Source organism: Chionomys nivalis, chromosome 5, assembly GCF_950005125.1.
Source record: "Chionomys nivalis chromosome 5, mChiNiv1.1, whole genome shotgun sequence".
Lineage (NCBI taxonomy): Eukaryota > Metazoa > Chordata > Mammalia > Rodentia > Cricetidae > Chionomys > Chionomys nivalis.
Window position 1 is genome coordinate 82,176,582 of NC_080090.1, and position 12,568 is coordinate 82,189,149.

Genomic DNA, 12,568 nt, shown 5'->3' on the forward strand with positions numbered 1-12,568 from the left:
AACAAAGGCTCAATTGCTCAGGAGGGCTTTTGAAATTATCGCCAGTCTGGAAGTCCTTCCCAAGGCCAGCTTCAAGTGCAGACCTGCACACACATGTGAGAAGGGACGGCCACACATGGTCACTGCATCTAACACTTTTTGTTTATCTTACAAGGGCCAAAGGAGACACTAGCTTACCCCACAGGACTGGTATCTGAAATACACAGGGCGAAAGTGAAGGACCACAGAGATGAAAATGATTCAGGCGTGTGTGCCCTCGTTTAAAAAACATCATGTGTCTCTTAGAGAAGGGCAGGCAGATAAGCAGTTAGGATTCACTGTGAATCAGGCAGGTTATAGGAGACTCTACAGAGAACAAATGATGCCACGATCAACACTGCATATAAAACAAAAGGAAAATCAAAATGACACTCGAGGTAGAATTAGACTCTTGTCACGTATTCCATCAATTTCCAAAGAGGTGGGCATGGGATGGGGTGTGGGGACCGGAGAGAACGGAGCAGATTTGAACATGCACCCTCAACATTCTAAAGGACTAGGGAAGGTTAGAGTTCTGTGCCAAGGTTTCACTGTGCAGTCTGTTACAGTAACTGTGTAACTATGTAACAGTGCACTGTGTCACAGTAACCATGTCTCCTATGTTATATGTGCAAAACAGGTTATCATCAGATGAAAATGAAGAGAGTGTGTGACCTAGGAAACATGCTTCTTCATGCCCACTCACCCTCCTCCATCACCATGACAGTCCCTTTTACTTTTTTTTTTTTCCCATTTTTTGAGACAGGTTTCTCTGTAGCTTTGGAGCCTGTCCTGGAACTAGCTCTTGTAGACCAGGCTGGTCTCGAACTCACAGAGATCCGCCTGCTTCTGCCTCCCGAGTGCTGAGATTAAAGGTGTGAGCCACCACTGCCCGGCTTTCCCTTTACTCTTTCTTTATTTAAAAGATTTATTTTTATCATTTTTAATTATGTATGTATGTCTGTGTGTAGACATGAATGCAGATGAGCAGAGAGGCCAGAGGAGTTAAGATCACCTGACATAGTTTCTCTGAATCCTGGAAGGTAGTGCGGGATCTCACTATGGAGCTCCAGCTGACCTGGAAGTCATACCACGCTGGGCTTGAGCTCACAGATCCACTCCCCTCTGCCTCCCAAGGGATTAAAGGTGTGCTCTGTTGTAATAAATTTTCTTGCTGTGTAATTAGATTCTTAAGCCAGAATCCCCATTCTGCCCACGCGTGGACTTTGGAGGTCTGCCTGACCCCACCTCCTGGAAGTTCCGTACAGTGCTATCCTGTGTGGTTATTATTGGAAAGATGATCTCAAAGTACAGTGTTTTTGGCTTCCCAGAAAAGAGTGCTAAATAAATAACCAAAGCCTCATATCACAGTTTTTAAAATGAATGGAGCCAAATTGCTATTGTAGACTGATAAATTTGAGATGAGATACTGATAGCGTATGGGGGCGCAATAAAACCCCAAGGAACAGCCTGCACTTTGCTCTGAAATCACCCTTTGCATCCGACACAGAGAGAGAACTGCAGTCCCCTATGGGTGCAATGACATGCCTGTTGCTGGGTCATCAGGACACAGGGCCTCACCTGCAGTCAACCCTCGACAGAGGATAAAGTATCTAGCTACTGCACCTACCTTCCCTTCCCCTCACCCTGCCACACAGCATTCTGGCACAGCTTCTAAAGAAGAAAGCGGACGCTTCTGGGTATTGGGCCAAGCAAATGATTTCCATAAAGGCAGTAGGGGATCTGCTTACCTTGTTTATCCTTTTATCCCCGAAACCCACACTTAGTCTCACCAAATAATTCACTCAAAAATAGCCACTTGGGCTTGTTTAGTAGTAAAGAATTTGCCTAGGGTCCTGGGTTCAAATCCTTGAAAACACAGTTGGAATTCTTACCTAGAAGTAAGGAATATCTCTAAAAACTCAATATGGCCACTGTTCGTCTGTCTCCAGAGATCCCTCCGGCTACCCTGTTCATTTTCTTTCTGTTTGGCAGCAAGCTATGATGTGTAACCTTTACATCTGTGAGCACGGACTACTTGGGATCATTCCTTTCAGGGTTTGCTCAAGACCATCCTGGCTCCAGTCCCTCTGATAACCAAACTAACTCCAAAAGCTCTTGTAATGCCAGCTAGAACAATCTAATGGCGTGCTGTCTCCTGGAAGCCCGTTGATTATACTTAGTTTATACTCTGAAGTATTTGTCTAAATAAAAATTGTGTTTTTCAGGAGCAGCCGTGTAGATGCCAAGCATGTGTCTGAGTGGTCACTGACGGGACCTCCTTACTTGTTGATTTTTTTTGCCTGGTGAATTAGACAAAACCAAAAAGGTAGCAAGTAACGTGCTCTTGTTTTCCCATTGCAGGTTGACGACCAAATGAAGCTGCTTCAGAACTGCTGGAGCGAGCTCTTGATTCTTGATCACATTTACCGGCAAGTGGTGCATGGGAAGGAAGGGTCGCTCTTACTGATAACTGGGCAACAAGTGAGTATCCAGACCCAAACAAAGCAGAACAAAAACAAAAAACTCATTATTAAGCACATTTGGAGTGGCAGGAGTCTAACTAGGTCAGAAGCACTCTTGGGCTTCAAAGGGAGGGACTGGCTGCAAATAATCGAGAAATGATGACTCCTGGCACGCAGTTCCTGCTCTGGTACGATGTTGGGGAGGAACAGTATCCACAGCTTTCTGCTGCCTTCTGCAGGATAGGGAGTCCTGCACAGGGTCAGAGCTACGGCTAAATCAGACTCGGAATTTTGAATGGTGGGGTTTTTTTCCCCTTCTATTTCTGCATGAACTTACCACATCTGTATGCTAGCTAGCCAGTTTAATTCCTTTATAAACCGGAGCGTCCTTGTTTTGTTGGTGATGATGATGGTTATGGTCGTGATGATTGTGCTAAAGAGAAAACTCATGCACGTCGGGCGAGTGTTCACTGTTGTTGAGCTCTCCCCGCAGCCCCCGAATCTTTGCTGTTTTGGAATGATGTCAGTGGAGGAGTCAAAATTAAATATCACATGCAGTCAAACAGCTGGCCTCGAGGCACGCACATGAGAAGGGACAGGAGTTCCCTTTTTCAAGAAGGAAGGAAAAGATGCTGTGAAGTTAGACTTGAAGTTAGTTAGATTGATATTTGGCGAATTCATAAATACTTCCTGGGTGCTGTGGCGTGTGCTGGTCTCTCCTCTGAGGCACTGGTGTGTATTGGGAAGTAAAACAGAAAATACTCCTTGGCACTTTGGAACTTAGTGTTGTAGCGTGGGCGTGGGCTTGAGAATAACAACCTAACACACTAACCTGTGGTATATTGGAGCAAAGGAAGCTGAAGAAATAGGACCCAGCAGGAAAAGGAGTGCACACATATTCACAGAGTTGTGTTTCAGGCAGGGCCTAAGAATTACAGAGGTAATAGGATAGTTGTTTGTCCTTGTTGAGAAGGTAGCATTTGAGCAACACATGGGGAAGCAGAGACTGCTGTGTAACCATATAAGGAAAGGGAGGAAAATGGACTTAATGCTGACATTTTAGGGTGTGGGTAAATTCTCCTGGTTTTGTACTCTCCTCCCTGCAAATGCTGGATCGATTGGTGGTATAAACTCATGGTACACCGTGAGTTCTTAAGTCCATTTGGCCATCGCTATGCAGGGCAGCATCGCATCGTTCAGCCGGGGCGACTCCAGCATGCAGGCACTGTGATCTTTTACGTCCAGTCATAAATGTTTATGTGCTGTGAAACCACAGCAGTACATATTTGAAAATGGAAGGCTGTCTTCACACCATTTGCCGTATTATTAATAAATCACATTTCCCAATCAAATTAAAAGCAAGCACCATTTCAGAGCTCTGGCCGACTGGATCAACTCGACCGTTTCCATCACTATCTGGTCCTTGCTCTCAGCATCTCTGGGGAGAACTTTTGAGATGGGACTGTCTATTTGACTTCCTGGTTCTCCGAACCTTATTTGGTGTTTTCCTCCTGGGACCAAAGTCTTTGGATGGAACCTGCCCATTTTTGAGTTGTGTCATAGGATATATCTGTGACTGTCCCCACCCTTGCCCACCTAGAGGCTGCATTAGAAGCAGAAGACACAACTCATGAATGAATTCAATCTCTATATATATTTTTTATTTTAATGAAATGGGGTTGTGCCATTTCATCCCAGTTCTTGAGAAATATTTCTTACTCTTAGGTTATTTTGCCTCGAGTGCCACCTAAAGTAACAGTAATTACTGTTTGAGAGTACACCTATTGTCTCTCTGACTCTTTTTTTTTTTTTTTTTTTTTTTTTTTTTTTTTTTTTTTTTTTTTTTTTTTTTTTTTTTGGTTTTTCGAGACAGGGTTTCTCTGTAGCTTTGATGCCTGTCCTGGAACTAGCTCTTATAGACCAGGCTGGCCTCTAACTCCCAAAGATCCGCCTGCCTCTGCCTCTGCCTCTGCCTCCCGAGTGCTGGGATTAAAGGGGTGCGCCACCTCCGCCCGGCTCTCTGACTCTATTTTGAGACAGGGTTTCACTGTAACTTTAGAGCCTGTTCTGGAACTAGCACTTGTAGACCAGGCTGGCCTCAAACTCTGCCTTCTAAATGCTGGGGTTAAAGGCATGCTCCTACACCATCCACTCAGTGTCTCTCTGATTCGTAATACCAAACACAGTCACAGAGTAAACAGTGTTAACCCCTGCTGTCAATTACTGCCACTCCAGACAGTGTGTGCCAATGGAAGGAGGGAACTCCCTGGCCTTTTCCTTATACCTTTCCTGCAGTACAGTACATTTCCGCCTTCCCCGTGGCAACAGCCTGATGATGGCTCTTGTTACCAAGCATTCTCATTTATGGTAACTATGGGAGAAGGCTTTTACCGTCCATCATAGAGCAAGCAAGAGAAGCATACGCCCAGGCCCCTGCGGTTACAGAGAAGGCAAGCAAAGAGCCCACAGGAAGACTTGTGGAGCTCGTGAACTTTTCAACAGCATGAGAAAGATCAGGAGGCAGGAGGGGGTGAGACAGCCACTGGAGAGGAAGATGGAGTGTTGGTTCTGAGACTCAAGCCCAGAGAGAAAGTGTGTGTGTGTGTGTGTGTACGTATACATTGAAAGATTATAATAACTTAGGGCCTCACACATGCTCTGCCATGAAGCACCCCCCCCAGGTTTGAAAAGAAATCAAGTTGATATGTGTCTGCTTCTAGCATCTACTATAACATTAAATATATTAGCCAAGTAGATGACTGTGCATGAGAACTATTATATCTCCAGCCTAAAACCTGAGTAAAATAAGCTAGCCGTGCTCTAGGTGCTAGCCTTGTCCACACCCTCTTCATCTTTCTGCTTCCTCTTATCAGTGTGGGCTAGCAACAATGACCTGCCAGTCACTAAGCTCCTACTTAGGCCACTTTCTAAATCCTAAGTACTTTTTCTTAGAATGATGAATATTCCCCAGATAGCAAAGGCGGGACAAGAGGGCTAGGGCGACAATGACTAATGTAATGTGTCCTGTATGCCAACATTAAGGAGGCCGTCGATGCAGTGACGAAAAGAGGAGGGATTTATTGAGTCTAAGAGTCAGCAATATTCTAGGGAAAACAAATATATTAAAGTACACGGTGGGAAACAGAGCGTCCTCCTTCCTCATTTTGTCTACAGCATAGTAAAGGCAGGGACAACTTTAGGGACAGCATGTGTTTTCCTATGGGGACAGATGGTTTTTTAAAACAGAGTTGACTGTGTAGCCCAGGCTGACCTTAAATTCATGATCCCCCTCTTTCAATCTCCTTGCTGCTCAGATTTCAAGCATGTGCCAACACACCCAGCTAGGTTGCATTTTGACTCTTAGTACAGACTTCTTAAGTTTGGTTTGGAAATGGTAAGAGTACACATGTAAATATGTGTCTGTATATTTATGTGTATTTCTGTATATGTACATATGTGTGCATTTGAATCTCACTATGTGGGGACAGCCTGTGTACCCTTTTTAGACTTTACTAGGTACACCATCTTGAGAAAGTCACCCTACCTTTCAAGTGTCAGTTTCCTTCCCTCTTCGGCAGGAACCATTGTGGTACCCACACGAGAAAACAGCAATAGAAATGACAGGAAGTAGTTGTGTAGTACTACAGTAAAAAAGTAAGTCTCAGAGACAGCGCTGACATGGAGACATAGTGGCCCATTCCCATGAATTGTCTAGCGTCTAGACTTTCACACCAAGATGGAAGTTTGGTTCCATTATGCATTGGATCAAGGTCATGCTGATGGTTTGGGAAGAAATTAAGCTACATGATACCAATAAAGCATGCAGAACTCTCCTAAGGTGTCATGGTTGGCACTCACCCATAGGTGAGGAAGATGCTTTTTCATTTGGGTAAAAGGTATTTCTGGTAGACTAATGAACGGAGCACAAGTCATAGCTGCGAGAGGAGAACTATCAGACCCCTCCCTGCAGTGCGGTGCGTAGGGATAAGAAAGGCCCTTCCTCCATCTGCTTGATCATGGCAGCAACTGTTCTTTGGGGGCTTTGCACTGTGCAGTTCTACAGGCAAGCCCCCCAGCACAGTCAGGTGCACTGTAGGAACTTCAGAAGAGAACGTGTGATCAGGCCATGTGAGCTGAAGCAAGCCCTCGCCTCCCCAAGCTGCTCTTGGCCATGGGATTCTTATGACAGCAACAGAAGCCCCAACTAAGATGAATAAAATCTTGACCCAAAGAAGACCCTGGACAGTCATTGCCTGTTGTCCTGAAACGCATGTGTGCTGGCCAAACTCTGGCCAGCTGAGGGATGCAAGGCCCAGTGGAGTGCTGTAGTGAACCTGTGGAACCGCTCCAGCAGAGGAGGAAGAAAAGACTACCTATACTGAGTTGTAAAAATGAGGTGTACTCTGGGGGTGCAGCTTGGTAGGCAGGTATTGGCCTAAAAGTATGTGAGGCCCTGAGTTCAATCCCTAGCACCACAAAGAGAAAGAAAAGGAGGGAAAGAGGGGAACATAAAGTCACAAAGCTGCGAAGTGTGGTGTCCCCAGGGAACCATCTTGAGGCCTGAAGAGGATACAGATAAGATAGCACAGCTTTGACCTCAAGCCTGGGGGACAGCCAGCTGTCCCAGGCACCATTGGCAGAGCTGGGGCCTTCCATGTCCAAGCTGCTAGTACTAGGGGGTGTTTAAAATTAGCTCTTCTTAAAGACTTTGCTTTTTAAAGTTATGTTTTATGTGTCTTCCTTCCCACCTTCCTTCAATCCTCCTCCCCCCTCCCTTCCTTCCTGTCTGATTTAAATACAGGGTCTCACTATGTAGCTCTGGCATGTCTGGTACTTGTTCTGTAGACCAGGCTCATCTGGAATTCACAGAGATCCACCTGCCTCTGCCTCATGAGTGCTGGTATAAAGGTGTGCTCCACCATCCTTAGCTACTTGTGTATTTTCATCCACCATTGATATAAATGCAGATTATATAACTCTGGGACAAAAAGGAAAGCATAATTATCATTAATATTCAGTGCTGTCACACTATTTGACTAGTACCTTATATTTATGACAGTTCTTTTTTTTATCCGTTATTTTAAAGCTATACACACACACACACATGCACGTATCCCTGTGTATATATCAAATAACAGAATACTCTGACATGAGGTCAGATTTTAGTATTTGCATATTGTGCCTAATAAACAGTCACTGTAACATCATCCTGAGGGAAAGGTCTACTGTCAACTTAATACCCTCTGTCATTGTGCACTGTATTAAAATGACAAGAACCTTACAATATCCAAGTCATCAAAATTTTGGACATTAGAACTAAAAGCAATTTAACTTAAATTATCTCTGCATCTTCGGAATGAGTGGAATTTATCCAGAGGGGACACGGCTTAGAACATTCTTCAGTTGAATTTAATGGCATAAAGATTACATGTAAGAGAGCAATCAATTAATTTTACTAAGTACATAAAAGACAAGGCCAGCTGCTCCTGAAATGAGCACAAACCCTGCATCCAACAATGAAAATATAATTATGTTTGCAATAAAAGGTAAGGAAGTTGCAGGCCTGTGATTTATCAGAAATGAATCCTCGTTCCCCTTCAGAGGTGTGCAATTTGATAAATTATCCTTGGAAGAAATGTTGTCAGAGCCCCCATTTAATAAGCATGTTTGAGCTCTCAAATTAGCATGTAAATAAATGTACGGCTATAAAGGTGGAGATGCCAATTGATTTTGTGAGGTATATCTTACTAAAAGAATCTCACTAAACAGATAATGCTTGGAGCCAACTGAGATCCCTTTAATGTGGTGTGTTATGTTTTTAAATATGAAATTCTCTTATTCAAACTTACATAGACCTGTTTGAAAGTTCATATAGACTCTATGTTTACATTTCATTTTAACACAGCCTTCTGAATCAGAGCTTGACCAGTGGCTCTTCTTACCAGGTACTTGTGTGTATTAAGAAGCATCCACACTGTATTCAGTTGACACCTAGCTTCCATACCTCAGCACACCTTCAGTGCTGGAAAATTCGTATTGTTCTTACTCAGATTGCATCCGCATAGCCACAGAAGTGATGGGCACCTTTGCTAGCCCCCCTACTGTATTTAATGACGATGACACCAAGGGGTGGAGTTGGTGTCTGACTTTCCCAGTTGTCTTTGTTTGTAAGAGTCATTATTTAGGCCTTGTCATCTGTCTCTGTCTCCAGTTTCTTCCATCATTGTCATCTCATTGGCCCTTCCTGCTGTCATTTATCCACCTAGCCCATTTGCCCCCATAGAATTTCTTACACACTGAATTCCCCTTATCTGAAAATGTTTGGACTGGAGTGCTTCAGATTTTAAGTGCCAGAGAGTTACATAATATAGAACAAGGGATAGACCCGGTTCTAAATGTGCAGGTCAGTTGTTTCGTGTGCACCTTACATACATACATAGCCCAGAGAGGATTTTGTCTGGTTCTTTTCGGTGAGTGCGTGTAACACAGAATCTGTCACTTGGAGTTGTCCTGCTGGTGATTGGAAAGTTTTAGCTCTGAGGGTATTTCATGTGGCAGGGGTTGTTTCTAGGTTTTTTGTTTGTTTTGTTTTGCTGAGCCAGGGTCTCATGTAACCCAGAGTGGTCTTGAGCTACTACGGTTTCTTCTGCCTCAGCCTTCAGATGAGTCTTGAGGTTTAAGGGTGTGAGCCACCAGACTTGAATACTCGCTAGGGCTTTTGTATTTAGGATGGTCAGCCTGTGTTATACCAGCAGCAAACCCTGACATTTACCTTTGTTTGACTGTTGGTTGAAATTGCTGTCTCATCAAGTAGGCCTGGTTGGCCTAGAACTCACTATATAGTTCAGGCTGGCCCCAAATGTTGTAGTCGTCTTCCTGTCTCTGCCGCCCCCATCATGGCAGGTTAGTTTTTGTCAATGTGCCCCAAACTAGAGCCATCTCTCAGAGTGGCCTGTGGCCGAGTCTCTGGAATATTTTCTTGATTAACAACTGATGTGGAAAAGCCCAGCTCCCTGTAGGCAGTGCCACCCCCAAGCAGATGGTCCTGGGTTATAGAAGCAGACTGAGTGAGTCAGTGGCAGTGTCCTCCTCCAAGGTCTCTGTTTCCACTCGTGCCTTGGCTTCCCTCCTAGATGGAACCCTGTCCTAGGATATGAGTGTTGGGGTTACCAGTGTATGTGCTAACACATCTACCCCTTCATGTAGAAAATTCCCCTTTAAAATGCTGGCTGGATATCACTTTCAAGCCTGAAGTGCCCCTGTTGTGTGTGCTCTGTATGGTTCCCCCTGCTCATTTCCTGCCCCAGGGTTCAAGCTGCCTGCAGACTGACCCTTCCAGGCATTCTTCAAACCACCTGAAGGAGCTCATAGAGTGTTCGACATTTCAGTTACATGGGTAGATGCCAGCCCAGGGTCTATGCAGAGCAATTGGATGGCACAGGGCTTGAAGCCCCTTGGACTGCACATCAGTGGTGGCGTTTTCATGCGCACTTGACTCTCCTGTAAGCTGATTGACACCTTTGGGGAGGCGGGGGTTCTTCTTTCCACTGACTCATAATTTTCCTACTCTTGAAAAATATTTCTTTACACCCCGTATTCTCTAGTTAAAACTGAAAATTCAACTCATCATATTTACACAATAAAAAAAAAATCCATTCTGCCTTGTTTTTAATTGCAAATTCTCCCCAAGGGACTAGTTCTCCTGCGTCGGAGGCAGCCCCGTGCCTTCTCCGGCGAAGCAAGTGCAGTCAATTATGGTAATGAAATGTCAATAAATATAAAAATTTAATACAGACTGCTCTGGGTGAGTGGCAGATGAGGACTTGCCTCCCAGACAAATTTGCTGCTCCTGCAAAAATTAAATGCACCTAAAAGAGTGTCTGTTGCTTAAGAGCTCTCCAGAAAAGCAAGGCTGGGAGTGCCAGCTACCAAGTGGGTCTTCCCAAACTGCGAATTCCGGAGCAGAGACAGGATCTCCGAGGATAGCCATCCTCACCTTTGTTAGTATAAACCAAGCTGCTTATATCCCCATGGATAGTAAAGAGGGGCGCCTCTCAGCACGCCTTTCAAAATGAAAATGGAAATAAGACTTTTGGGGTTTGTTTTCCAGATCAAGAAACTATTCTGCATAAAAATTAGGACATGTGTCAGGGGGAGTGGTGGTGATCAGTTTGATAGAATCTAATGTAAGCATCTCAAACTAACAGCTTTCGTGTTGGCTTCTAAGGAGGGCGGTAAAAAGCAAATGAATAGGTTCAGAGGCCAGCATGGAGACGCTGCACTGGGAAGGCTGAAGCAGGAGGATGATGAGTTCGAGGCCAGCTTGGCTACATTGTGAGGCTCTTTTTTCTAAAAGGGTCTTTTAGTCACCGCACGTCAGTACCTTAATCACCTGCCAGCAAGCAGCTGAGCACCACAATTCTCTAAGATCTTTCCCAGTGCTAGTGAAGCTGGACCTCCTCCATTGTTTTCCCCATGAATTGGTTAATGTTCTGCATACATGTAGAATAATTGTGTGCCTCATTTTGTGGGTAGCGTGTCTTTTGAGTTCATACTTCAGAATTGAAAATAATTACCTTACATGGAAATATTTTTGCTGCAGAGAAACAGGTGTAGGTACTTGTAAAATGTAGGCAATAAAAACTCGTCCCTATGGAAATCATCCACTTTGGATTTTTATCAGAATAATTGTGACACATTTTACAGGAGGTCTCTCCACCTGCTTTCAGAAGCAAAACTTTCCCTAGTTGTACTGGTTCGTTGCTGTCAGCTTGTGTTGCCTGTAAGAAATGGAGCCTCAGTTGAGGAACTGTCTCCAGGGCATTGGCCTGTGGCCTCTGGTCACAGCTCTCTACGTCAACCCAATTCTTCCCACGGTTCCGAGTAATCTCTGTGGAGCTCTGTGTTGCCAGTCCTGCTGGTTGTCCCAGCTGTGATTCTGTGTTACAGGTTGACTTCTCCAGCATCGCCTCCCAAGCCGGAGCCACACTCACCAACCTCATGAGTCACGCACAAGAGCTCGTCCTGAGACTTCGCGCCCTCCAGTTTGATCATCGAGAGTTTGTGTGTCTCAAGTTCCTCGTGCTGTTCAGCTTAGGTGAGCAAAGATTTTTTTTCCCCCTCCTAGTCCATTCAACCAAACATTATTTTCAAGTGCCCAACGCTGGGTGTCTTGATATTACAGATATAATGCATTTCCTTCTGGGCAATGAAATCTTTAGACTTGACCATGCCTTCACGTGTGTTCTTACACGAGTCTTAGCCCTTCAGCAGATGGGTTGGGCATTGTTGTTCAGTTGGAGTTTCCCCCTGCTGGGCAGGCGAGCAATGGACAGATAGCAATGGACAGTGGAGACAGGAAAAAGTCACTTTCCCAAGTTGGACCCATCTTTCTGCCATTCATATTTGAATATTTTACCCTTTTTTTTTTTGTGGTCTGTTCTGCCTTCCAGCTCCTCTGCTGCATTTAGCCTTGGAGGGTGGTGGTAGTAATCAAAAGCCTACTTTTTACATTTCTCTCAGGATTCGCTGGAGAATGTTTCTAGCAGAATGCCCCGTTCTCTGCACATATAAAGGATAGTGGCTGTCAAAGGGAAAGATGCTTCCTTCGCAAGAGTTTGGAGTAGAAAGATAGCTAAGCAAGATAGATTAGCTAAATCAAGGTTCTCAGCGAGCCAGTTGAGAAAAATCACCCCTGCTTGGAATAAAAAAAGGATTAAGGAGATGGATTTTTATTGACTTCAAAGGAACAGATTTTTCTGCCTGTCCCTTACTTGATTTCTGTATTTTTTTGTTGGCTTAACAAAGCCAACTTAAATAAACTTTTTTGCCAAGTCTGTTCATTCCTCATTGGCTGAAGGCTGAGGGAGGCAACTTCCCTTGGACGAAAATAATGACAGAAATCAGATTTACCAACATATGTTTTTTCTTTAGTCTTCAGTTGTAAGATAGTTGTGAATTCATATCCGAAGGAATATAACAATAACACAAACTGCAAAGCGAAACAGATGTCCACCATTGAGCCGCTTGGTTTCCCAGTTCCTCCTGATAGCCCCACACGGCTGTTGCCGATAAAGGAGGAGCGT

At 44.4% G+C, this 12,568-nt stretch overlaps 1 protein-coding gene across 2 annotated transcripts in view; it reads left to right on the forward strand.

The window, feature by feature from the left end:
- The window catches only part of Nr5a2 (nuclear receptor subfamily 5 group A member 2), a 120,678-nt gene that overhangs the window by 65,987 nt on the left and 42,123 nt on the right, over nucleotides 1-12,568 (forward strand). For both annotated transcript variants that reach the window (XM_057769778.1, XM_057769779.1), the window contains 2 exons: nucleotides 2,383-2,502; nucleotides 11,433-11,580. In XM_057769778.1, coding sequence (XP_057625761.1) covers nucleotides 2,383-2,502; nucleotides 11,433-11,580 — 268 coding nt within the window. The remainder of the gene's footprint in view (nucleotides 1-2,382; nucleotides 2,503-11,432; nucleotides 11,581-12,568) is intronic.